Raw genomic sequence first — 26,678 nt, 5'->3', positions numbered from 1 at the left:
AGAGGAGCAGAAGGCAACTCATCTCCCTTGCTTTCTTACTAATGAGACCACAAAATGACACAGCCATCCACAGTACAATAAAGCCCCAATGTTTAATGAGTGTGAGGCTCCTTTTAACTGCTTTGGAAGCTCAGTTAGCTCACCTGTGCTGCTAGTACAGGACATACGCTGTCCGGTGGAGAAGAGTTGCCACAGCTTGTGGCATGTTCATCTTTGCCTCATGGAAAGAGATCTCTAGGATTTCATGGGAGATAAGAAGTGAACACACACACACACCCCTACTGACCTAGCACAATGGGGTACATGGCTTAGGATGGAGTGGTGCCCTGCATGGAAGACTAAGGGAAACCAGAATGTCCTCAGTGGAGAAGCAATGCCTTGGGAGGCCCTACTGCACCTTACAGAGGAATATGCTGCAAGAAAGACGTGAAGTAGATCCATCTTGTGAAGTTTCTGGCTCAGGATACATCTTTATTCCTTTTCCATCTGAGCTTCTGTCCCTGGATATTCCTGAGGTTGCTCATATAACAGCACTTTGTTCTGCAGTAGCAGTGATTTCTGGAAACTTTCAGGCATGGTTTAATTTAAACTCATCCCCAAGTGTTTCACCTAAACTCACCCCCAGCTCCAGTGCAGGATATTTGCTTGTCTTGTGGGGCTGGCAGGAGAAGACCCTCAGGCTGTCCCCATCACTCCTCTCTCCTTCACCCCATTTAACAGCTGGCAGAGCGTGGACTGCTCTGGGCAACACACACACATGTGGGAAATGGGGCTGCAGGATGGGTTCAGGAGAGAAGAAAAGGCAGGAAAGCATGAAGAAATAATACATCATATACAAGAGATGTGACCAGGAAATGCAAGTTTGGTGTGAAGAACCCTGAGCAGGAGCATGAAAAACTCTGGATTTTCATCAAGCAAAAGAGAGGAACAGCGTATCAACAGCATAGGGGGTGGGGTGAGGGCATGAAATACCTAAGTGAGTATGTGTGGGTGTCTGCACATGTGGAAGACTAGGAGAAAGGCAGAGGGAAGCAGCAAGAGGAAACAAGGGGCTGGGAATATTCTGGAGCTAACATACCCTGCAAGATGCTTCCAGCAAGTGAGCTCTCCATGAAGTGGAAAATTATAACGTAGTAAGATAAAGCAGTCCCCTTAGCTAGAAATACCTGTTTTTATTGCAGCCTGAATGATCTACCATAGGGTTGTGTAATTCAATCTAAGAATTTATAACTCTGGGTTCTTCTTCAGTGAAATATCAGGCCTTAATTAAAACTAAAGTTCAGACTACTTTGGTGAATGAAGCTTTTCAGAGTCCCTTACAGCGCTAATGCAAAAGACTATAAATACAAGTGAACTATAGGAATAATATGGCCTAGAATTGTCTTTAATTACATGTATCTAATTTTAAATCATTCAGGTGCTTTTTCGTGCTCTCCCCAGTCTTACCAAGTTAGGTTTCTTTATGAAATTTTTGTTCAGCACAAGGATGACCAAAATAACAATAAGCAAATTTCCACCTCTTCCCCTTCCCTCCCCCCACCATGATATTTTGAAATATAGCTAAATGAGAGATGAAGGCAGCATCCTTGTTCATGGTTTCTGAACCTGGATGTTCAGCTCACCATACACATGCCTCAAAGCATTAGAATCCAGGCTTGCAATCAGCTTTCGTAAACCTGGTTGTCTTGGGACAGTTTTTACTTCCCAGATCAAGGTAGAGTTCGGTGGGATTTGCCTGTAGGAGAAGAGGAAAGTAACAATATTGTGGTCAACCAGCCAGTGCTCTCAGCCTGACCCAATGGAGAAACTGAATGTGGGCAGTATAACATGTCTCAATATTTTTATGTTTCATTCATTCCCATAAGTGTCCTATAAATTATTCCCTCCATCTTCTATTCCTCTCAGGACTGACTCTGTCAAAGCCTTTTCTAGCCTTTCCTCCGGGATAATTTTAAGTTTCCAAAATGAATCCATTTTCTTCTGCCTCACTTCCTCTCACAGTCATTTTCAGAATAATTTTTATAGCTAACACATTTTTTTTCTACTTTATAATTCCATTTTACCTGTTATAGCCTGTGAGTGATTCTTTAAATAGTTAAATAAGTCCTTGTTATGAAGTGTCCACAGCATTCCTGTGCAAACTCAATGCAGCGCTGATGAGATGCTGAGCTCCTCTGCCAGCTCCTACCTTCAAACACCCTCCCACAGTTGTAACATCAGCAGATCTCACTGGCCGCTTCAGATGACTTCATGTCCACACAAACAGGTCAAAGTGTTTGTGGGAGTCCTGCTGTTATCAGTTACCCTTTTACATTATGTATGACTCTTAATAACTCATACTATAAAGCAACCATATTCTGCACTGTTCTTGATTTTCCATTTCTGCTACAACTAAGGTGTGCACAGAGAGCCTTAAATATTGGGTTTCTGTGTTTCCTCAGTGCTTTTGCTATGTTCTGTGTGAAAATTATGAAGGCTGATATTGATTGATTATGTTTGGGGGGTGTCAGGATACCACTGCTCTAAAGGAACCAACGGGGAAGATAGCATAGCGGGCAGCTATTTATAAAAATAAATGTTATTTTCTTCAGTGTTAAGAGGATTATGAATTTAGCCACTGTTTTCATCTCACATAGCTATGGTATTCCACAAAGAACCGATTAAAGTAAGCCTAAACTTCAGTCGCACTTTCATATTCTCATCTGGTAGGATCTGGCTCTCAGATTCCATGTCCTCTGACAGGGTCAGGACAAAAATGACAGCCCAGGCTTAGCACACTTGCCACAAGACAAGAAGCCTTAATTAGCTCTAAATGAGCTACCTAACCTGAATATTTTTTTCAGCGCATGTCTGCGCCTTCTAAAATGAGAGGTATTCTAGTTCCTTAGAGGTTAGCTTAAGTACCTCCACATGGCACTGCATTGCATTTTGCATATACAGTCATAGGTAACCTGGGGCATGTATCCAGTTTTAGAAAAGAAAAAGCAGAGGAAGATCATATTTTTTTTATGCAGAGTGCTTCCAGCAAGTGTTTTCCCTCTTTTTGCCTTTTTTCTCAATAAGAGATATTCTGTTTCCCTTAGCTGGCCTGCCTCCTCCACCAAATGCCCACTAAAATGGTAGCATGATAAAGCAATGACTTCAATTGCTGCACAAAGTTAAATACCTTTTTAAAGTAAGAGTTCATGGGAATGATTTGCAAGGAACTATCTCTATGGAAAGTGGAGAAGATATACAAATCTGCTGTGCAGCAAGTTTCAATCTACTTTCTTGAGCGCTTGGGATGCACTCTCTGGATGAAGGCTTCCAGACCACATTTTCACAGTGCCCTAGTGAGACAGGGTAGCACTACCATCTCTGATTTTTAGTGCTATTATCTCTGCATATATGTATATATATATTTATATAAAAGTGTGTGTGTGCAGGAAGACAACACCTCCCCTGGGAAACCAAGCACACCTTTTCCTCTTTCTTTACTGTACTACTTCTAAAACAACTTGCTTTTCTCTACAAATGCTAAGACTAGCTGGGCTTTCCCACGTAGAAACACCTGAAATGATTTACCTGCTAGTGTGAAAGCATGCTTGGCTAAAATCCATTTAAGACTATTCATCACTGTCTGGTTAATTCTCATTTGTCATGCAAATACTATGACCCATGTAGGAATTGCTGCTGCCAAAGGCTTTTCCCTAAGTCATGCCCCTCATCTGTCTGAGGCCAATAGCTAAATATCATGTACTATTTTTATGAATGGTCAAGACTGAAGCCCCCAAGCCACTACATTTCCAGAATAATGTTGTATTAGCTGGATCCCACATACCTGTTTTGTGGAGTCACCCAAGTGATACAGAAAAGCTAACTTAAAAATACAGAGAGGTCAAAAGTCTCATCCCCACAAAGAACTGCAGAAGCCACATCCCATATGTGACAGTCCCTGATGGACAGGGAAGCAGTGGAAGAGTGAGGAAAAACTAGGCTAGGTTTAATTCTCTTTGCAAATGGAGTAAGGTCACCCTAACATGATTTTCCTGGGAGAGGATTCAGTGATGAATGGTTCTGAGTAATATGCTGAGTCATCACCACACTGGAACCATTTATCACTCTGAATGCATGGAGGCAAATTGTGATTATTATTTAAATAAACCACAACTGCCTGCTGCTCTGTCCTTTGTGTGTATAACCTGCACCTTCATTCATCTCAGATAACTTAAATCTTAAATGACTAAGCCGATCCATTTCCATTTTAAGTGATGACAAGGGCACTACTGAAAAGGGGAAACATGTTGACTTGAAAGAAAATGACATCTTTCTGTCAGTCCTTTTTATGCCCTATCTCCTGATGCACCTGTCAACTTCTGCATCTTTCAAGGTGAGAGCAGCCCATGGCAGCTTTTGGTTTGAGAAGGATGCAGAGCAGCGGGGGAGGCTGGCACAGCTAGGCAGCAATGAGGGCTACTGCTGCAACTTGTGTAACTCATGTGGATTGTGCTGAGTCATGCTCAGCAGCGTCTGTGACATGCCTTGTGCACAAAGCAAACATAGTATGATGCCCTTTCACAGTCATTTTTCTACCCAGCTCTACTCTGGAGACTGGTTTTGATCTGTTTTATCCCTGGCCCAGGTGCAATCAAACTCAGACCTCCCCTACTGCCTCTAGATGATGCTGACAATTTATGCAGCTGCTGAAGCACAGGCAATTTTTCAAACTCTTTTTGCACACACCCGGGGACCCTCAGCTCAGGTAATGATAGATGGTATTGCTTTGGCTGCCCAGGACTAAGCAATGGCTGCAAAATTTCCAGTTATCCTGGAACTGGCTAGTGCTGACCTTATAACACTGAGCTCATAATGCTGAACTCAAATGGGAGGAGGGTCTAGGAAACAACGTGCTCTGAATATGGGTACCACTGTGTCAGCATGAGTTGAAACTCAGTATAATGAAGGTGGCTTTCCTTTTCATCAGACTTGGGATTACCCTGTGTTGAGAGCACACCTCTGTGCCAGGGCAGCCCTGTGCAGTTGTGCTGTCAGGGGCAGAGGGGAGTTGTGTTATCACACACGCTGCAGCCATCCCTCTGGGCTCTGCTGTGTCTGAGACACGTCTCGTGTCTTGACATAAGCTTGCAAAGATCATTTGAGGTATCTGAACGTCTTGTATAATCATGATTAACATGAGTAGAGAAAAGCCCTTTTGAAAGACAGCAGAAGACTTGATTTGCACATTCTGAGTGAGTGGCAGTAAACACTTCATGTGTAGAATATATCTGTCTTTCTTTCTGTGATAGAAGCTCTGTAGGTGCTACTGTCAAGTGGTAAAAATAACATAATACAGTGAAAAAGTAAACTCAGGCTGCATTAACAACTACCTACAACCACTACCCCTTCCTCCAATGTTGGTGCTGAACAGGTGAAATGCTCTCACAGTGTCTCTGCACGGTCTCTCTGGACAGCCTGACTTCTGACTATTGAGACCTACAGCTCCCCTGTGTATTGAATTTTGAAGTAAGGAGAGAGTGTCTGAATTGAATTACTCAGAGCAGCATTAGTTAAGTGCCTCTTGTGAGCTGCCTCCTGTGAGCAAGTAGGAGATGAACTCCCAGCTAGTTGTGCTTTCTTCCCTACCTGAACTCCTTTTTCATCGTTCTCAGCACGCCAGGTCCCTCGAGGCGAAGAGTGACATTCTCCAGGGTTTGTTTCAGAGGATTGGTGAATTCCACAGTCACAGACATTACTTTACCAGATACCAGCTCACCTTGGGTCTGCAAGACACAGAAAGGACAATGCTCCACAAGATAATAATAATTAAATGCCCCACGGAAAAATCTGTAGAATTAAATGCACAGTACTTGCAAGGAAGAGGAGGAAGGAGAATGAAGCACACAGCAAAACAGCATGAGGCAGAGAAATCCTAGTAAGATGCATGGGCCCATAGGTACCACTGCAGATATTTCTACACATTGCAGTCTTCCCTCAAGACACATAGTAGGTCAGGAGGCAGGCCCACATTTCCATAAGAAGAAACAGAAGTCTACGTGCACAGTCCTGGAGCTGAGTGTCCAACTGAGGGCATGTCCAGCTGAGGAAGCCTCTCCTCCAGAGTCTGCTTCCCTCCCCAGGCTCCTCACCAGCACTGAAGTGCACGCTGTGCTCAGGACATCAGCTCCAGAAGAGAAGGGCAGGTATTATTATCCTAAATTAGAAACATGGGCTCACTTTCTTGCAGCTCCAAAAAGTGTCGTGTCCATCTTCCCCAGCTGCCTCTTGTGTTCTGAAAGGTTTCTAACCCTGTTTGTGTGCTCTACATAGACCTGAGAGCCAATTGTCCTCCAAACCTCTTACATAACAAAACCCCAATACATTTTGCACTGTAAAATATTAAGCTGCGGGACTAATAAGCAGTGATCACATTGGCTTCCATATGTATATATGTGTACTGTACACAGCTGAAGGGATCTCTCTGTCCTTTCAGATCAGGGCAGTTGCCTGGAAAATAGTACAGTTGCCTAGAAAATACCTCCAAAAGAGCACGTTTTTAAACACAGACTAGATGCATGGGAATTTTGTTTTGTTTTTTCCCTAGAAACACAACATTTCTCACAGTATAAAAAAGGCTTAGGCAAGGGTTTTCAACTTATGGTTGGCAGAACCCAGCTGGTCCATGAACTACTTTAAAGGGCATTGAGAAGTATCTTGTCAATAAATTTAAACTGCTCTGCTGGGGTCTGCAGCCCTACTGCAAATTTTTAAGGAGTATGACAGCTGCAAAAAAGCTGAAAAGGCTCTGGTCTAAGGGATCACTGCACCAAATACCAATATATTGACTGGAGCTAAGGATGAGCTACTCACAGCTGAGCTCTCAACAGCCACCTGCATTTGCAAAAAGACATCTGTGGCATTTTCAGAGTTCTAACTCAATCAGAGGTCTTACGTCCTCATATTTCAATTGTCCAGTTAAGATCACAATTAGATGTTCATCCTGAACATTCACAGATGCAACTGAGACCATGATATGTATTTGCTGAGCGTATTTTTGTAACCCGGTCTCAAGCTAAATTAGAATATGGTAATTCCCTCAACTGTTAACTCTGACAATCATCTTCGACCAATAGGGAAAGATCTGAAGATGAGGAGAAATAAGTTTTTCATACTACTTCTTTACTCTCACATTAAGAACTCCAGTCTGTCAGTCACATTCACTGAAGAAATCTGACAAGAAAACTAGTAGGATAAGCTTCCTCAGATTTCAGCAACAATAAAGTGAAGCTTCCTATATAAATAGTAATATATAGGTATATACATATGTGTATGCACACACGCTTCAAAGATCCAACCATTAAAATTTCAGCATATTATTGCACATCACGAAGAATTGAAGAAACAAACTCAGTTTTACTAGAAAACATGGTTATTGGACAGCGACCTATCCTATAAAGATCCTTTCTTTATAACAGCAGAGAGGATAAATGATTTTGAAGCTGAAATTGGAGATGCTGTATGAGATGTTCTGTTTAAGTATTGAATTGGAAGAACTTTCTACTTTTAAAATCAGTTTACTGAAAACAGGTATTTGAAGTAGAATTTATCTGTCTTGTTTACCTCCTCTCTAGAACACTCAGTAAACCAAAAAACTTTTGTTTGCAAATACAAAGAAGTCTAATCAGAGCATTATGGCGTTTCTGTAGACCACAAAATAGAGTGGGTTTTTCTTTTTGTAAACTTCACTTTAAGATCCCTTCTGACACAAATTGTTCTCTATGATTCTATGATTCACCGCAGTTTTGATCTACATTTAAAAAAAAAAACCTGACTTTTTCTGCAGCAGGCTGTGGTTACTACACAAATTATTATATGGTAACCTGAACATTGATTCAAATAATAAAGAGGAGAAAAAAAGCCTATAAACATATTTCTTTCAAGGTCCTGAATTTTAGGAAGCTGCATTCATGTTTATATAAAGCTTCCTGAACAGATGTTCTGATTATTTCGTTTTTTGAGTATTAGGAAAAAAAGCAGATCCAAATAGAGTCATTCAGAACGGATGAAGGCTCAGTGTTTTTGAGAATGAGGCAATTTATTTGGATGCTCAGTTATGACTGAGAACTCTAAATCTCAGTCCTGCCTTTGCCATACAACATAGGGTCTTTGTCCAATCATAAGTATTACATTTCTACAATTTCATAGGCACCATGCCTCATGCAGAAATGCTTGAACTTCGAGGGAACTCCACTGGTAGTACATTCACAGCATGGTATCAAAGCACTGAAATCCTGAAAGCATTGTCTAAAATCAATGCTGCCAGTCCAAGTTTAGAGAAACTTTCCACAACACCTGCAGGAGCTTTGCAAGAAAATTCACCTCCCTAGCTTCATTCTTCAGCAGGAGGCCTCTGTGCTGTGCTGCTTTAAATATAAGACTTCTGAAGTACTTAAAGACTTGAGTGACTGGAGTGAGTAATCTCTCTTAGACTTTGAGTTTCTCCAGCTTTTTCAGATCTTTTCCCCTCCTTCTTCCACTGAGATCACTTTAGCTGTCTACTACCAGTGATGCTGCCAGACTCAGACTTTAACGTAGGGTTACTCAGTACAATGTATAACATACCTATACACCCTCATATGCTCCAGCCAGCCACTGCTTTATAAGGTCCACGTTGAACTGAAGGTCTAACACACACATAAGCATACACCCCTCCATTAGAGATATGCAGTCAATGTGACAGCCTTGTACAGAACAGCCTGCATCCCCTTCACCACAGCCTTGAGCTACCTTGATCCGCAGGGCAGGAACCTCCAGAACTGTCGCCTTCTGCACGGCCAGAATCTTCCCTGTTTCGTTGATTTGTGCCGTCACAAAGAAATGAAAGGAGGCTTGGTCCAGCAGGTCACTCATGTACTCACTTGCTTTGATCACAACATCAAAAGCACTAGCTGAGGGGAGAAACATGGAAGAAAAAGAGGTACTGAAGCAATCTAATGGCTGATTGCTCCTCCCATCATAGCCAGCGCCAGTTACACAAGTGCCTTGGAAAAAAGGTGGCCCATGCCCAAAGAATGGCTTTTTTTTTCCCCAAACTGTCTCCATTTCTTCACCTCACCATTCCCCCTCTTATCTTTCCCTCTTTCCATTTAGGCTGTGAGCTCCCTGGGTCAAAGCTGCGTTTGTGCACAGTCTCAGCTCAGTGCTGGTCAACATGGGTCCAGGCCACAGCTGAAGGTTTCTAGACACTCCCACAAAATAAGTGAGAAGCAAGACTGGCAATAAGTAGCTACTGGGCATGAAGGTCAAAACCAGCTTTTGAGTGTCATGCCTGCAAATATTTCCTCTTCCACTTTATTCCTGTGCTTTCTCTGCCTCTCTTTGTGGCAGAGATGCCACCAGGGACGCCTCAAGAGCAGCCAGTGGGGCTCACACTATGGGGTGTGAGCCCATGCAGGCTACCTGGGAGACAACCTGCTCTGAAGGACGTATCTGGATACCTGCCTTTGTCCTACAATGGACTTGCCTGCAAAATTTAGCAAGAAGGTCCTCCTGTCATCAGCATGCCCTCCAGAGAGCTTTCACGTGCTCCCTGACAATAATTATTGAAAGGAACACGTCCCCCTAGGCTTGATGGCTGAGATGCAGGGAATCATTAATTTTAACCATATTGAACTGCAATTCCCAGGCTAACAATGGTGTGAGAATGTGACGCAGAGAAGCAGACCTGCTAACTAAGTAACCACGCAGAACATATAGATCTGGTCCTCTTACCTTTATAAACATTCATTATAACTCTAGTAAACATATCAAGATCACTCATCTGTTAACTAGGATTATTACTGTTATCCATTATTTGTATTGTATTTGTGACATACACTGTACACACTGAGATAATTCAACTCAGTTGGGTAAATAACATTCACCCCTTTTCACTCTTTTGATCCATTCACATCAAAACTAGTTCCTTGATTTGGTTTCAAAGCTATTCCCTTGGTGATCACCTGACCTGGATTTACCAGGCCAGCCTTAAATTTACTTGATGTGCTCACCCTTCCTCCCTCTCTCCCTCCCTTTCACTCTGTGCCTCTTATAGAAGAGTTTCTCATAATGCTTTAAACTGTAAATTATCAATTGGGCAAGTATTTATCATTTGTGTAAAATAAGTAAATAAATAAACGATTTACAATAGAAGATAAATTTACAGTGAAAGGAAAGATGAACTTTGCTGTTTAATCACCAGAGGAAAAAAAAAAGAAAAAAAGAATAATGGACTTCTATTTCCTTAGCACTGCCTCTGCTAGTAAGATGCCACTACCATTTACTGCACCTGGGAAAGCCAAGGGAGACACAACACTGAGCTTCCTTACAGCCTTTACAAAAAACAGAGAAAACTAAATATAACCAAATGGATGTGAGAGCATCTTTGAAGGCACTGGAAGGTTTAAGCTATTCAAATCCTCAAAGATGTTTTCAACCCACACAATTCCTTTAATCATTATTCTGAAAATCATGCTTTTACTTCCTGTTTGAAAACTTGCTTCATTCTCTCAGCAGCATGGGCTGGAAGAATGCCTCTGACACATCTTTACTGTATTGTAATTTTTGTTACCTCCAGATATTCATATGCACTATCTGCCATGAATGAAGCCTGCAAATTCTGCTTCAGTGCCTCAATAGGTATCCTTCCATCACACCTCTGACACAGTATTCTCACACAGTTGCAAATGATCATGCTGCCTCCCTTCACACTGCCTGTCTGCTCAAACACTCTTTCTGACAGCACTCCTTTCCAAAGCAAAGGTGAAAGAATTCATGATCAAGTTTTATGTATCACCTTCAGAGATGCCACAACTTGTGAGGGTTTTTTGTCCTGTTGCAGGACAAAATGCTCCACAAGTTGATAACTGTAGCTCAGATATAAGCTAATTTCCACCTTGAATGGGGGTAATACCTTAAAACATGCCTCCTTGGCCAGAAGCAGTGATGGGGACATACTTTTGGTACACATGCAATAAAATCCATGCTCTAGTCTCTCAGGTGCCTCCCTCTTAACCTGTATTCACTCACAATCAGAGTTTGCAGCATGGTTTCAATGAGCTTTTTACAAACCATTTACTTAACCTAGAAAAAATGGACTATGAGGTTCAGTGATGCTCAAACATCTATTCATTTAATTTCTTGCATTGAGGAGCTAGATGAGTCTCAAAGCCCTGCAGAAGCTGTGTTTTAGGTAATAATACCTTACACAGACCTTTGGTGCAATAGCAGACGTAAGTCTTGGAACCAAGCACAAATCACAGCCAAAAGTGTAGCAGTTATTTGCACATTTCTTACAAGATGACTGAATTTTCCCCCATCAAAGAAGAGGCACAGAATTTAGACTTGAGCATTTGAAACTGATTTTTGTTTTTTTTTTAGTGTACCTAACCAAGTGTCCAAAAGTTTTGCAGTATTTCAGATCAAATACTTAGTAACTGATGGAAGACACTATAAAGCCCCACACTGTGTTTTGATTGACAGGCTGTGCTAGAACAACCCATTTCCAGACCCCCCACAAATGAGTCAGGGAGTTAGAAAGAACCATCAGGCAGTTGTCAGGGCTTTGTTATAGACCAGAGGTAGAATTCTTATTAACCTTCACCTATAGATCCCTCTAAGTGGAGTCCTGCTTTATGGAGATTAATCAGCTCCAGATAAAGATGTGCAGTTTTAAATGATGTTCAAAGGGAGGAAGAAAGCAGAGGATTTTTTTTCATGGCATGGTGGGAACTGTGGTTCCATGGGGGCTTGTCACTGATATAAAATTTGTTCTCTCTCAGAAGATAGGGCTCACAGTATCACTTGAGCTGGGATGAGACAGACAAGATGGATGAGAAAGCTCAGAGTTGCTGTGGTCCAGCACCAGACCCAGATCAAGAGTCCCGTCCTTTGGCCACCCAAAGTCCTGCCACTCCCATTGTGCTCAGTAGAGATTGCTTTTGACCAGTAGCAGCATCAGGAAGGCAAAATCATTGCTCCTGACTCTCTCAGTAGGAAACTCAAGTGGAGGACCCTCTGACTTAACCTCCATAAGGGCACATTCTCATCACTTTTGCTGAGCTGGAGACACTGACCCAAGATCAAGAGGCCTGTCAGGAGAACAAGTGATTGGCAGTCACTTGATGCTGGAGAAGCCAGAGATCTACAGCCAGTCTGCTCCATAGCGCTTTGGAGTAGAGCAGGTCCTCAACACTTGCTTACTGTTTTCTGAATGGGGCTGCCTTGGCTGCCATGAAATAGTTCAGTTATGCCCGAAATAAAAAAGGGCAACATCCTTCTTCATTACTTCGGGCAATGCAAAATCCTGCCCTCAGCAGTGTGAGTTAGGCTGCCAGGAACTGCTTTTCTCATGAGAAGAGGGAGGCAGGATCTTCTGGTCACAATCCAGAGGGCACTAGGAAAAGCAAATGCTACGTCTATAAAATACTAACTCACCTTTGGGGTGCCTGCCCAACTGACAAATGCCCCTGGTCCAAAGTGGCACATTCTAGGTACACATAAACTTTTTAGATCACTGTAAATACAAAGTCCTGAACCACCCAGTCCTCCATAGCCCACTCAGAACTTGTCAGTTTCTACCAAGTAAGACAAGGTATTCACCTTTTTGTCCCTGTAAATGACACCCTGAAAAACTAGAACTTTTCTTTCACTTGCTGTGATACGGCTAGAAGACTAAATGTATGAAAAACAATACCTTGAAGCTTTATACCTGAGCAACTTTGTTTTCTTTTGTACTAAACAAGAAAAATCAACAGTTCCCAAACATGCATCTTGGTGTAAGAGAGCATTATGCAGGGAGCAACAGCTTTAAGAAAACAGCCTCAGCTTTAAATGACACTTGTAGCAGGGCCAGAGCTGAGAGTGGAGCTTCCTGACACCCAGTAGAGTATCCTACCCCTAGCTACTAGAATTGCCTCTACCCATGGGTGACAGGTAATGACATAGAGAAACAAAGCTAGCAATATCACAGAAAACAAAGGTTTGAAAACATCTATGCAAGCCTTACACGAAGAGGGTTCCAGTTTTGCACTGAAAGAGTGTTTCTTGAATTCACTTTTTGCGACTCCTGTATAAAACACTATGTTGCCTGAAAGGTAGGCAGTAACAGTGTAGTAGTTGCGACTTCTGTTCCTGAAAGTTATAGTGACTTTAAAGTCACTGCCAAGGACTGCCTTTTGCACTTGGAAGTCCATGTCAACGTCTGTTTGTGGCTGATACCCATCTTGAGTACTTTGCTTTTTAACGCCATACATCACAGCAGTCTCAAGAGCCAGTCTCTCCTCCTCTGAGCCTAGAAATGAATGAAAATCAAATTTAGAAAAGAAACAGGGGTACTGCATTAGCCCAATTACCTATCACATGGGTGCATCTTCCAGTTTGTGGTAGCTGAAATGAATGGATGAGGACAGTGAACCTTCCTGTGGTAAAGTTAATAATAGGAGAACTTCACAGCTTCCAAGTGAGCTGTGTTAAAGATTCAAGCCATGTCAAATAAACTGATGTAGCTTAACTGATATTAATGGGGCTACACTGATTTACTCTGTGCGAACACCTGGCCTGAGTAAGAAATGTCTAAACAGCTGTACAGAAAGCCTTGAACTGTTCTGAATGCTTTGAGTTATTCCATGTCTACCCTTTGTTTTCACTACAGCTTACTCGGTCCAAAGCATTTCTGAGTAGCAAAGTTTGTGCTTTCTCAAGGCATCTGCAGTGTTTATGGGATGAAGCTACAAATAAAGAGCTCCAAGGGCACCTTGGCAGCTTTATATGAAGCTCCCTCAGTGCCAGAGGTTTGTAAATACACCGTCCAGGATGTGATTTAGATAAATCTGCATTGGTATGATCCCACACCATTTCAGGTTACCTTCTTGGAACTTGTACTCCTCAGTAATCTCCATCATTCCATCACCCCCAACTTCCTTGGTCACAATCAACTGCCCAACATGGGTTGTGTCAATTTTTTCTATCATTTGGATTCCGTTTTTCTGCCTTCTTGAGAAAACAATATCACTATTCACCTGTAAAATTAAATGACAAAGGACAGAGATACGTGGAAGTAGAGAGAGGAAGGGAAGCCAGTCTATATCCCCTCAAAATAATGACACGTTCACTTAAGTCCCACTAAACACTTGTATTGAAGTCCCATGTTTAAAATTAGTCATATGCTATAATAATGACTAGATGCATTTTACTAGTCATAGCTCCAGAATAACTGACAGTATAAACTTGAGTAGGATACAGAGATACCCTTTGGGCTTGAGGAGCATGATTACATGAGACCGTAGAGCGGGGCATGCTTCATAGATAAAATATCTTATTCTTTTCTGTCCTAACCTATATACAATTCAATTAGAGAGAGACTTGCTCTGCAGCTGCTACAATTCTGAGAACACCAGCTCTGGTGGTGCAAGAGGTTAAAACCCCAGATCAGGCTGTCTTGCTCCTTATGGAGATATTTCCCTCTCAGTTCTGTCAGTCAAACCACCCATGTGAGCTCTCCTTGACCTATTGCAGCAAAAAAGAATGCTGTGAGCAGACTTCTTTAAAATTGTTGCATCCATTTTGACTGAAAAAACAAGGAAGCTTTAACATAAGCAGCTTTGCTGGCAAGCCTGAGAAGGAGGTGACAGCTAACAAGGGATGAAGATGAGCAGCTAGAGCTAGTGACTCATTTGCCAGCATAGCTGGAACCTGGGAAGGATAAATGACCACAGCCTGAAGTTTCATTAGAGCCAGAGAAGCGTTTCCTGCTTATTACATTGGTGAACAGAGATTAGAGAAATCTCTGTCGTTCATTAGAGCTGTATCACACATGCTGGCCTGCATGTCAAAATATAATGATGAATTTTTTCTTTGACATGGAGTATACATGAAGTAACTTCTCAAAGATATATTGCAGTGGAGCCCTATCTGCTGTCTCACCTATGGTCCCACTAATACCTCTCAATGTAGTGAAAATTTTAAAATCTGTACCTCAGCATAGACAAAAGGAGCATCAAATTGGAAGCAAACGTGACCATGTTTAATGGCTTGAACTGAGGCTGGGCCACACCTGTACATACCTACAGGAAGAAGAGAGATAAAGTAAGAGATCAATTAAAAACATGTCAAAATGTTATATTTTCTCAAAGAAAAAAGAATTCTTGTGGCTTGGTGAACTCTTTTAATAGTTTACAGGAACTGCTGACCAAGGAGTGAAAATTTTTCTTTCTTTTACCAGTCCTCTAAACAGCACAGACTCCTGTCTGAAACGACCCAATGGTTCCATACCTTAATGGCACTGTAAAGTTCACGATAAGTCTCAAGTACTTGAAACGCAGATACAACTGGTTTTGATTTAAGCAGATAATTTTGGGAGGGCTCAGTTATACCACAGAATGAGAAAGGTCTCAATGCAATTTTGCTAAGAATGTCTTTAAAGAACTGGAAAATTAAGGACTAGGAAGAAATAACAGTGGCTTTTCACTTTTTCTCTCCTGTCTGCTCAGGAAGCTTAGTAAGGACTGCAGACATAAAATGGAGAATTCATTTGATCCGTCTCTTGTATTGGTTCTCTAAAATTTTAGAAGGCATCTTTGGCAACAGAACTACATCTCTTCTATAGCAAGCAGGGCCTTTCTCATGAAGGATTTTGCGCATATGCATCATGAGCCATGTTATAACAGAAACAAATCTAATATTTTAGAGCTGAAATCAGAAGGTTGTGAGTACAGGTGAATGTGGCTGTCTGGTGCAAGAAGTTACCATTGGTTATATGGTGCCACCGGTTCAGCTATCATCAGCTCATTGTTTGACACAAAGAACTCAAATATTGGAAAGACAGCTAAAGGGAAATTCAGTATTACCATCACTGGTTTCTTGGGGTGTCCCATCAACAACCTGCCATCCTCCAAAACCAACAGGAAGATCAGGTCTGGTCATCCAAGCTTCATTCCAGCAATGATAGTTCCTTAGACAAGAGATGGGAGCGGAAGATTAAATTCTTGGAAAGAAGCATACAGACCAAACCAAAACTATCTATTTATGTCCTGACACTGCTTCAGTAATGACCTTTGCTGATTTAGGGATGAAAAATCTGACTCTTTTTAGAGAACGGATTTTTAGGTTAAAGAGTCAGGTGCTCGTCTGTTAAAACCTGAAGGCCACAATCTTTCACTGTAGTTTCTTTACTGCAAGTTGAAGAAGCCTTTAGATTCTTCTAACATGTTCTGAATGCTAATGTCTCAGATTGCTGGGGTATATGAAGATCTACGCAAACTACAATCTCTTTCCAACCAGACACCTGCACTTCAGTCTGCCTCCAAAAGCAAGCTTTGAATTTCCTCCTAGCCATTCTGAAGCTTTGGTGCCTCTTCTGAAGAGATTCCAGGATCAAATCCGTAATGTACAGTGTATAGATTTGTTTTTATGGCTCAAGACAAACATGCTTAACTGGTTTCCATCTTGGTTGAGAAAAGATCTTATAAGGCTTTACAAGACTATCCTCATTGTGGATTCCTTATAAGGTTTTTCCAGCATGGCATGCCAATGAGGGAGGTCAGATCTCCTAGACCATACAGCTTTCCAAAAACACACTTACAATCGCTGTAAGCCGAGTTTTGCCTTTAGGGCCCAGAACAGTATGCTGAAAGGTGAATTTCTGAGAGTAATTAATCTTGGCACTCAGAGTTGAAATGCCCTCACTTGGCAACATGCTTAGGAAAAGAAAAGCTAAAGACCCCAAAAATCCACTACAGCACCATCAGTGTGCCCAAAATGTTTCAAAGAGGAGTAGAAAAGAAAGATCTTGTAACTTCCTTCAGTGTTACTGGTGCTCAAGTGAGAGCACAAACAAGAAGAAACGTAAAACTAGGAAGAGGGTCTTGCAGTACAGACAAAACAGTGCTTGAATGCCATTACTGCAAAAAATGAAAAGGAAGGAGTAGAGAAAGGGGCAATTTTGCTTGCAAATTATACATATCCTACAGCAGATATGAATAAAATTACACCTGTATAGCTGCTTATACAGCCCCTAAAACATGCAATGATATTAGCAACCAAAATTGGGATTGTTAAACTCCGACCATTTCATTAATAATAGGTAAAAACCAGCCATGGAGCGGAGTCGGAAGGATCTGAGGCTTGTCTAACAAGACATTTCAAAGTGGAAATGAAAGCTTGGATCAGGGTAAAACTTGTCAGTTAGGAGAGTTAATGAAGCAGCACTACAGAAAAAGAAATTATTCAAGGAAAATGACACACTCAGAATTTTTGATGCTGCTGAGAGTAGTCAATGCTGAATCACGCTCACAGAGCTTTGCTGAGGGCTAACAAAGAATGGGGACAAACTTTGTGGTAGGTGGGGTTTTGAAAACTGTTATGCCAGCATGTGAGAGAGACAATCCCTGCCCTGAATCCTTCACTGGTTCACTTTGAATCAAAGTCAGATGTGTTACTGGCTTTGTGTTCTGTGAAAGAAGAACCAGAAGAGCAGGCAGGAGGGAAGGACAATAAAACCAAGGGGGGGATAACAGTGTGGAAAATGGCAGCTCTGCTTAAATACTGTAATTAGGTAATGCTTTTTTTTTTCTGTATTTTTCTATATTCATCCTAAGGGACAGGACATTTCTTACTGGTTTCTATGACGTAGTGCTGGGCACAAGAGGACAGCAATTTCTTTAGGTCTGCTGCTATGCAAATAACAAATACATGTAAGGATATTGAATGAAGACAGAGATAGATGTTGCTTCTAAACCACATGAGTATTAAGGAAAGGATGATGAAGGGAACATTTCCCTCTCCAGAATGTAGCAGAAACTTCTCTCCGGTAGAAGTGAGCACAGCTGAGGAGCTGGCTCTGCAGCCATAATTTGTTAAACTGATTCTATAGTTCTTGTATTCTACAGCAAGCCTGAGACATTAAAGAAAACAAGAATGGCTATACAGATCAATATGGTGACCATTAAATATTTACAGAGATAGTTACGAATAGACTAAACAAAGAGATGGGGAAATTAATAAAAGATGACCAGGTGGATTTTATGCCTGGAAGACAATTTAAGAAGGGTACTTAGTATTGCTTATGAGACAAGCACATGCTGGAAACAGCTGCTGCCCTTTCATTAGCTAATAAACTCAAGCATTGGGGTTGAGAGAGGCACTGATAACATTATTGAGAAATCAGAGAAAAGTGAGCTGAAGGCGAATGGGAGAGTAGAGGTCTCAGAAGGGCTTTCTCTGCAGGCCTGGACATAGATAGACCCCCATGGAGCTGGGTGACTTTGAGTATGTTTCTGCTGAGGTACTGATGTTGGTCTTCTTGGACCTCACAGTAGGAGTGAGTCTTGATTTCCATCCAAGAGAAATATTCTTTAAGTGTCTTTATATCATCATTAGGAAAGACAAGAAGAACAAAGTAAGAGGCAGTACTGATGGGCTCAAATCCGGCCAGCTTTATAAAAATAACTCTTTGTTATAAAAATAACAAAGTCTGTGTAATTCTGTATATATGTTTTGTTGTTGTCGTTGTTTCCTATCCTGAGGGAAAAGATGATCTTTAATAAAAAAAAATAAATGTCAGATAACATTCAGAGGGAGCCCTACATTCAGAGATTGATTGGACTAAAAATCCTGGCTCCAAGTATCCCTGAAGTCTGAGAGTATTTAAAACCTGAAGACAGATCAGCTCAAGCAATACAAGGCAATCGAAATGATATATAATAAAGAAAAAGAGCTCTGCTTCCAGTTTTCAGGAGATTATAAATAAAAGTGAGAAATACATTTAAAAAATCATTATAAACACCTTGAGCTTGTCCTCTTAAAAAAATAACAGAAAAGAAATAAAAGACACATTAAAAATAAAATCAAGGTTAAGACACAAGCCATTTAAAGTTGGCATATAGGCTATCATGGAGTGTTACAGAGTAATGAAGAGAAAGGACACAGAGGAGAAATGAAAAGAGGTGTGTAATATATTAAGTCATGCCCAAAGGGTTATGTGCACCATGTACTAATAAATGCACCAGAAGGATAAAAGGATGAACAAGGCAGTTCAAAAAGTAATCATACCAAGTGAAAGCAAATGCAGGATGGGAGATGAAATGCTAGTGTGAAGTTGCATATGGATTTCAGTGGAACAAGGATGATTTTGGATGATCTGCCCCTGTCCCAAAAGAATGGAAAAAAAGAGATTGAATTAAGAAGTCTTGGAAAACAGCTGGGAAAAGAAGAGGTATGGAAGTAAAAGGAAATGTCAAAAGTGGGTGAGAGATGTTTCATAGATGAAATTAGAAGGAAAGAAGGGATGAGATAGATAGTGAAATGTCTGAAGCATGGCAATAGTCCATTACTGAGTGTATATGGGCTGAGCAGTGAGATTGCCAGTCACTGGGTCTTATTTCACATCATTTATAGGCAGAGAGGTTTCTGAAGAGTGACTGCTCCTTTACAGCTCTGTGACCCATAGAAGGACCAGCACCATGAGAGGTTCTGAGGTCCTGCTGTCACATAGATCAGATGCAGCTTAGCAAGCTGGGAATCCCCAAGGATCCTAACAAAAGGAAACAAGGCAAATAGCAGGATTACAACCCTGGGCTTCAAGAGAGTAGGCTTTGGCCTGTTTAAGGTCCTGATTGGAAGAATCCCGTGGGAGACACTTCTGGATAGAAGATGGGTCCAGGACAGCTAGTTATTTTTCCAGGATCACCTCCTCCAAGCTTAAGAATGGTCCATTCCTATGTGCAGTAAATCAAATAAAAGTGGCACAAAGCCTGCATGGTGAACAAGGTGGTCCCAATTAAACTCAAACATTAAAAAAGAGTGCACAAGAGGTGGAGCTAGGGACAGGTGACCAGCAGGAATATAGAGACACTGTCTGAGCATGGAGGGACAGGTTTAGGAAAGCCAAACCCCAAATCAAATGGAGTACATCAAAGGATGTGAAAAGCAGTGAGAAAGGCAAGCACATCAGTATCAAAAGGAAGACTATGGAAAATGTGGATCCGCTGCTGAATGGGGCAGGGGACCTGGTGACAAGAGACTAAGAAAAGGCCAAAGTATTCAGTGTCTTCTTTGCCTTGGTTTTTACTGCTAGGATTTACCCTCAGGAACAGCCCCTGAGACCAGCGTGGAAGTTTGGAGTAATGAAAAATTAACACCTGAAGCAGAGGAACAAATTCGAGACTATTTAAGCAAACCGGACGCACAGAGGTCCAATTAGATAGTCCCAAAAGTGCTGAGGGAGCTGGCCAATGCCATTGTAAGACTGCTCATATCTATCTATGAAAGGTCATGGTGACTGGGGGAGTTTCCTGGGGACTGGAAGAAAGCAAATATCACTCCTTTCTTCAAGAAAGAGAAGAAGGAGTGTCCAGGAAAATACAGACTTAGTAGCCTCACCTTGATCCCTGGGAAGGTTATAGAGCAATTTCCTCTGTGAAACATTTCCAAACATATTAAGGGCAAGGTGATTGGCAGTAGTCAGCATGAATTTACAAGGGACCAGCTGTGCCTGATCAGCCTGATAGCCTTTCTTGATGAAATGAATGACTGAGAGGACAAGGGGAGGCAAGGCATGGGGGTTGGTTTCTCTTTTGGCTTCAGCACCATCTCCCACAATGTCCTCATAGACAAGCCATCGAATTATAGACTAGCTAAGTGAATAGTAAGGCATATTGAAAACTGGCTGAACTGCTGGGATCAGAGGGTTGTGGTCAGTGGTGTTAACTTAGCTGGAACCTAGTCACTAGTTGTGTATCTCAGGAGTCGATGCTGGGTCTAATGCTGTTTAACTTCTCTATTAATGACCTGGATGTGAGACTTACTACACCCTTAACAAGTTTGCTGCATAGAAAACTGGGAGGAGTAGATGATACACCAGAGACTGTCCACAAGGAGAGGCTAAGAAAGCTGGGACTGTTCAGCCTGCAGATGGGAAGGCTGAACAGGATTTTATCCATGTGTTTAAATGCTTGGTTAGGAAGTTAGGGAGGGGAGAAGACAGAGCCAGGCTCTTTTCAGCGACACCCAGTGACAGGACAATAAGCAATGGGCACAAACTGAAACAGAAAATTCTGTTTGAACATCAGGAAACACTTTTTTACTGTGAGAATGGTTGAGCACCAACACAAGTTTCCCAGAAAACCTGTGGAGTGTCCATCCTTTGAGATATTCAAAACCCAGCTGGACACAGCTCTGAGCAACCAGCTTTAGCTGACATGGCTTTGAGCAGGGGGGTAACATGACTTCCAGGGATACCTTCCAGTCTCAAATATTCTGTGATGCTGGGATATGAGCTTCAGATGTGAATGAACCTAACCGTTTTCCTTAGAGTCCCTCTTGATAATGGATTATGGAAACCACATAAAAGAGGTTACAGCATCAGGTTGAGACATTTTCACCACCACAGAATGGGTTACAATTTTAATCTAAAGACTTCCAGATATTAAGTTATTAATGAAACATGCTGATGAGTAGTTATGCTGATAAGTTGAAGACATCATTGACACAAATCAGGTATATGAACACTGACTACGACAAATATAGAGGTCACATTCACTGCTGCACTCTGAGGAGGAGAGAGTTGAGGCCCAATAGCCCACACATAATTTCTACGGAGCAGAGCATATAATCAATATATGCTACACTTCTCCTGTCAGACAGAAGACAGTAAGAATTTGAGGAGCAAGTTAGAGGACTGTCTTCTCCAAAAAAAATTACATAGACTCCATTTATTGTCCCTAGAGATTTTTCTTTTTATAAATCTGGTAGTGGCATTTCAGTAACTTGTATGATACCTTGGCTTGTTTTTTTTTCAGCTGAACTGTATTTATTTTGGGAAGTACCTATCTGCAGGAGCGACTGCATGTACGCTGTGTAAAACTAGTCTACAAATACAGGAGCTGGGCAGAAGTAGAACTAGAAGGGCATTTTTCCATAGATAACTGTGATATCACTACAAGCCTGGCTCCAGACCCATGGAAGCGTCCATCCTACTCCTTTCAATTTTTAGAAATGGCCTGGCCCTAAGGAGCACAAACCCATTCCAGCTCTTCTGTGTGTTTAAAAGTGCACTGTATGGTAACATTAGTAGTGGGATCCCCTAGGGCTCATCTCTTTACATGACAAGCACTTCGTATTAGTCTACTCACAATCCCTTCATTCTGTTTTACAGAAGCGAGCTATGCTATTTAATGCACGGAGAAATAAACCGACCACAGGCATTGCTGTCATGATTTTTACAGCTTATACAGTTGACACATTGAAGGCATTTGTCAGGAGAACTCACCAGACAGAGTCTTTTGTCAGTTTGGTGTCCAGTTTCCCTTCTTCATCCAGAAAGAAGTCCAACTGTAAATTGGCATTGTTATCATGGGCAGAACTATAGTTGGTAATGAGTCTTGCAGGTATCCCCAGGCACCTTAGAACTGTGGCAATGAGAGAAGTGTGATGAGAAGGACAATATGAAGATTGTGCTCATGGATGACAGGATGAGAGGAGAGAAACTATTAATAACAAGAATAAAATGGGAAAACTTTATGAAATCAACCCAAATATTTCTTGCTATCTGTCTTCATATAGAATATGTTAAAAATTTTATTTGGTCCCAAAATTATGAACATTCGAGATACGCAATGGTGCAACGGTTATAACCTAAGCAGCTGATTATCAGTAGTTTTAGAACAGTCTTGCATAGTGACTACACTTTAGCTTTCCAGGGCAGACCTGGGTGCAATGGATCAACTGTGTGACCAAATGTGATACAAAGAAAAATAATTTTGAGCTTTCAAGAAATGGAAAACATATTATGTCTCCTAGTAACAGTAACCCAGAAGAATCATTAAACTGCACTAAAGAGAAAGCTAATAAAAAGCATATCATTTTGGTTAATTTAGAGTTTTCCAGTTTCACTTCTGCTGTCAGAAGGGGTCTGGAAAACACAAAGAAGAAAGCAGAAAATTATTTCTAATAAGGGACAAAGATGCAATATTTGCAAATGAAATGTCAGACATAGTTTGAACAAAATAGATTCTATTGATTGCTAAGTAACAGTATTTTGGGGTCAATAGTCTCTTCTCATAAATGATCTTAAAAGGAGGATCAAAAAAGAACCCCCCTCCTAAATCTCAGAACATCACAACGCAGTACTGGTGACACTTCCACCCATTTGACAATTGGTAAATTTGGGAAACATGGAAATGCTATGGCTATGTCTGAAGTGCAGTACTGCATCATTAGGCATCTGTGTTTGTGGTGCACCCTGGCTGATAAACAGGCATGGAGCATGGCCCCACGGGGGACTGAGGCTGCAGGATGACACAACATCTCAGCTTCTCCAGATGAAATATTTTGTCTCTCTGCCAAAAAATGCTCTTATTTTCCAATTTAGGAGCCAACATGGTTCTGCAGAAAACAGAGAGGAGGGTTTTGGGTTTTTTTTTGAACAGGAGAATGTTTTTACTGAAAACCCTATTTAAAAATAGTTCTGATAAATGCAATGTTGAACAGCCCTTGCTCCTACTGCTGGGTTTTGTATATTCATTAGTGTCACTACTGTGACTCCCAATAAAGTGTAACGTTACACATTCATTTCAAGTTCCTGGGTGACAAATTACCTAGGTGCATCCAATACCATATGTACCTATTGATTAAACTTAATTCAAGTGCCCTCCCAGACTTGCAGCACACAAGCCATCAGGGCTCATTGAAAATAATTTGTCTGACAATTTCAAGATTAATGACCATTTTTCAGAATGTTTTAGCATTTTTAATGGATGACTATCCAGAGTGTACAATATTGTAACCTTGGAAAGCTGGACTGGTCACAATGATAAAACGTTGGCAGCTAGGGAAGACTCAAAATCAGCTCAAATCAGCCCTGCGAGTTGCACATGGCTGTTTGGACCTTTACTGTCCTCTCTATGCAGTGGTCAGCAGCTGGACATGTCGATGGCTAGCTATCAGATCAACCACTGGACAACATTTTCATTTTATAATGCTAAACAGACTTTATATTTCAGCAATCTTTGCAGCAGTCCAAAGTGCTATGTCTCTGACTTGACCAACTTAGTCAGCAAACTGAATCTAGTTTTTCCCCAAATAAATATGTCCCTCCATTTAACACAGTAGGCTCCAGGTTTCTGCTGCATTGCTCCAGTTTCACAGTGGCCTGCAGGCAAAATACTTTGTAGTGGTGATTCAGGGCCAGTGCAGAAGGAAGGAGAACTGGTGTATGTGTCTGTCTGTGATCTAGAAAAATCCTGATGAGGCAATGGGCAGAGAGCAAAAAAGGCCTGTGAAAGCCACTGCAAGGAACTGTATCCATAGGAAATGTTTGCAAGAGCCACAAACCCATTGTATTGTGCAGAGGCTCAGAAGCATCATGTACAGACTGTGCAAACTCAGGTAGTGAAGGAAATAGACAACTCTCAGATTCTTTGGATGATGATTGCTCATTATCCCACTGCATCTGGAATAAAACGAACCATTTCATGTGTCAAAGGACAGATCACCTGCCAGCACCTCCCCAGATCAACAGAAGCCTCTCCAGATATATGCAAAGCATTTGACACTGTCCCACATGACATCCTTGTCTCTCAACTGAAGAGATGTGGACTGACAGATGGAGCACTTAGTGAAATTGGCTGGATAGTCACAATGAGTTGTAGTCAACAGCAACAGCTTGGTGTCCAAGTGGAGACCGGTGACAAAGGGTGTTCCTCAGGGGTCAGTACTGGAACTGGCACTGTTTAACATCTTTGTCAGTGGCATGGACAGTGGGATTGAGTGTGCCCTCAGCAAGTTTGCTAATGACACCAAGCTTTGTGGGCAGGCCAACTCACTATGGGGAAGGGATGCTAACCAGAGGGACCTTGGCAGACTGGAGAGGTGGTCCACTGCCAGTTACATGAAGTTCAATAAGGCCAATTGCAAGTTCCTGCACCTGAGTTGAGACAATCCCAAGCACAAATACAGGATGCATGGAGAATGGATTGAGAGCCATCCTGAGGAGAAAGACTTGGAGGTACTGGTTGATGAGAAACTCAACCTTTCCTATGAAGACAGACAGAGAGAGTTGGGGTTGTTCAGCCTGGAGAAAAGGAGGCTCTGCAGAGACCTTAAAGCAGACTTCCAGTACCAAAAGGGGGCCTATAAGAAAGCTAGAGAGGGACTTTTTGCAACACATGTAGGGATAGGACAAGGGGGATTGGCTTTAAACTGAAAGAGGGTAGGTTTAGATTATATATAAGGAAGAAGTTTTTCACTATGAGGGTGGTGAGGCACTGGCACAGGTTGCCCAGAGAAGCTGTGATTGCCCCATCCCTGGCAGTGCTCAAGGTCAGGTTGGATGGGGATTTGAGCAACCTGATTTAGTGGCAGATGTCCCTGCCCATGGCAGGGGAGTTGGAACTAGACGATATTTAAGGCCCCTTCCTGCCCAAACCATTCTATGACTCTATGAGAAGCACAGAAACCTGAAACTACATCCCCTACAGCAGCTGTGAGAAGCATGTGCTAGCAGAAGGCTAGGTGGACAGAAGACAGCTTTGTTTCTGAAGTCCTTGCTGTTTTGAGTAGCTCTTGCACTACCTCAGGTAACCAAAATGAGCTATGAAATTCAATTATCCAGACTGTAGGAAAATTATATACAAAATGAAATACACATGTACAGAACAACCAAAAATAAAGTGAAAATCCAGAGATGTCCAGGGTTGCCTGACGGTGAAGAACCAGTCTTATAACTTGTCATTAATTATTCTATTTCCATGTTTGCTGCAGAAGATGAGTGATGAATATCCGTCACAGAAGTATAATATAAAGAGCAGTATAATGCCATTCCTTGAGACAGCAATATGTGACAGTATTGAGGCAGATGAAAAGGGGAAAGGGTTCACAGAGAGTTTTTCTGTAATTTCCTTTTCACAGCTTAAATATAAGGACTAATTCTTAGACCTTCAGCTGTGTCTGGAAAGTACTTGATGTAAAGTAGGCTCCAAGTCTGCAGAAACCCACCTTGTATTCCCTTGGTCCTAAGCTGATCTGGTCCCTCCCAGGTTGATACTTAAATGCATATGTTGATGGTGCTTATAAGGAAGATCAGCTGGGCATAAGAAAGACACTTTAAATATCTGTTCAGCTGTGGGCCAGCACTGTAAGCATAGGAACTGCTTGACTGGATCTACACTGGCACTTGACATAAGCACTGCTTTCAAAGTCTGGTTCCTATTATCTGTATAACACATTTTTTACACTCTCAGAGTTTTTCTTGACTGCTAATATGCTTGCAGTGTGTTCAAGTGTATTAGTAGATGATGCTGTTAGAAAGTGCTAGACAGTAAAAAATGGGACCAATCCAACACTGCTTTCCCTACTGGGTATTACAACCTGCAACACCCCGTTTGCTGCAACATTGGAACTCTAGTTTGAGCAAGTGTGGTTAGACTTGATCTTGTAGGGCTAGACAATTCATAAACCAGGCCAACATTTTCCATATTGTTCTGGCTCACAAACTCCATAGGAAAAGTTAACAGTGGCCAGTAGAGAGGTGCTGTTACACTGCATGTCAGTTTTTCTGGGAACCATCATCAGTAGGTGACGTTTGGCCATTTTGAAGCATAAACACTATATCCCTTATTGGGTAATATTTTCATGTTGCAGATCTAGATAAATAGCCCCCTGTTCATCTC

At 41.6% G+C, this 26,678-nt stretch overlaps 1 protein-coding gene across 1 annotated transcript in view; it reads right to left on the bottom strand.

Annotated features, from left to right (window-relative positions):
* Window positions 1–268: 268 nt before the first annotated feature.
* Window positions 269–26,678, bottom strand: part of F13A1 (coagulation factor XIII A chain) — a 61,073-nt gene continuing 34,663 nt past the window's right edge. Inside the window, exons 8-15 of the mRNA XM_057399302.1 lie at window positions 22,280–22,418; window positions 15,861–15,964; window positions 14,989–15,077; window positions 13,880–14,033; window positions 13,022–13,306; window positions 8,764–8,924; window positions 5,623–5,759; window positions 269–1,735 (exon numbers count right to left, since the gene is read on the bottom strand). Of these exons, the coding sequence (XP_057255285.1) occupies window positions 1,591–1,735; window positions 5,623–5,759; window positions 8,764–8,924; window positions 13,022–13,306; window positions 13,880–14,033; window positions 14,989–15,077; window positions 15,861–15,964; window positions 22,280–22,418 (1,214 nt within the window). The 3' untranslated portion in view covers window positions 269–1,590. The remainder of the gene's footprint in view (window positions 1,736–5,622; window positions 5,760–8,763; window positions 8,925–13,021; window positions 13,307–13,879; window positions 14,034–14,988; window positions 15,078–15,860; window positions 15,965–22,279; window positions 22,419–26,678) is intronic.

Source organism: Pezoporus wallicus, unplaced genomic scaffold (genome assembly GCF_028554395.1).
Source record: "Pezoporus wallicus isolate ANWC-B61680 ecotype Strahan unplaced genomic scaffold, APGP_CSIRO_Pwel_v1 contig_818, whole genome shotgun sequence".
In the NCBI taxonomy this organism is placed as follows: domain Eukaryota; kingdom Metazoa; phylum Chordata; class Aves; order Psittaciformes; family Psittacidae; genus Pezoporus; species Pezoporus wallicus.
This window is presented reverse-complemented; position numbering and strand designations above follow the sequence as displayed.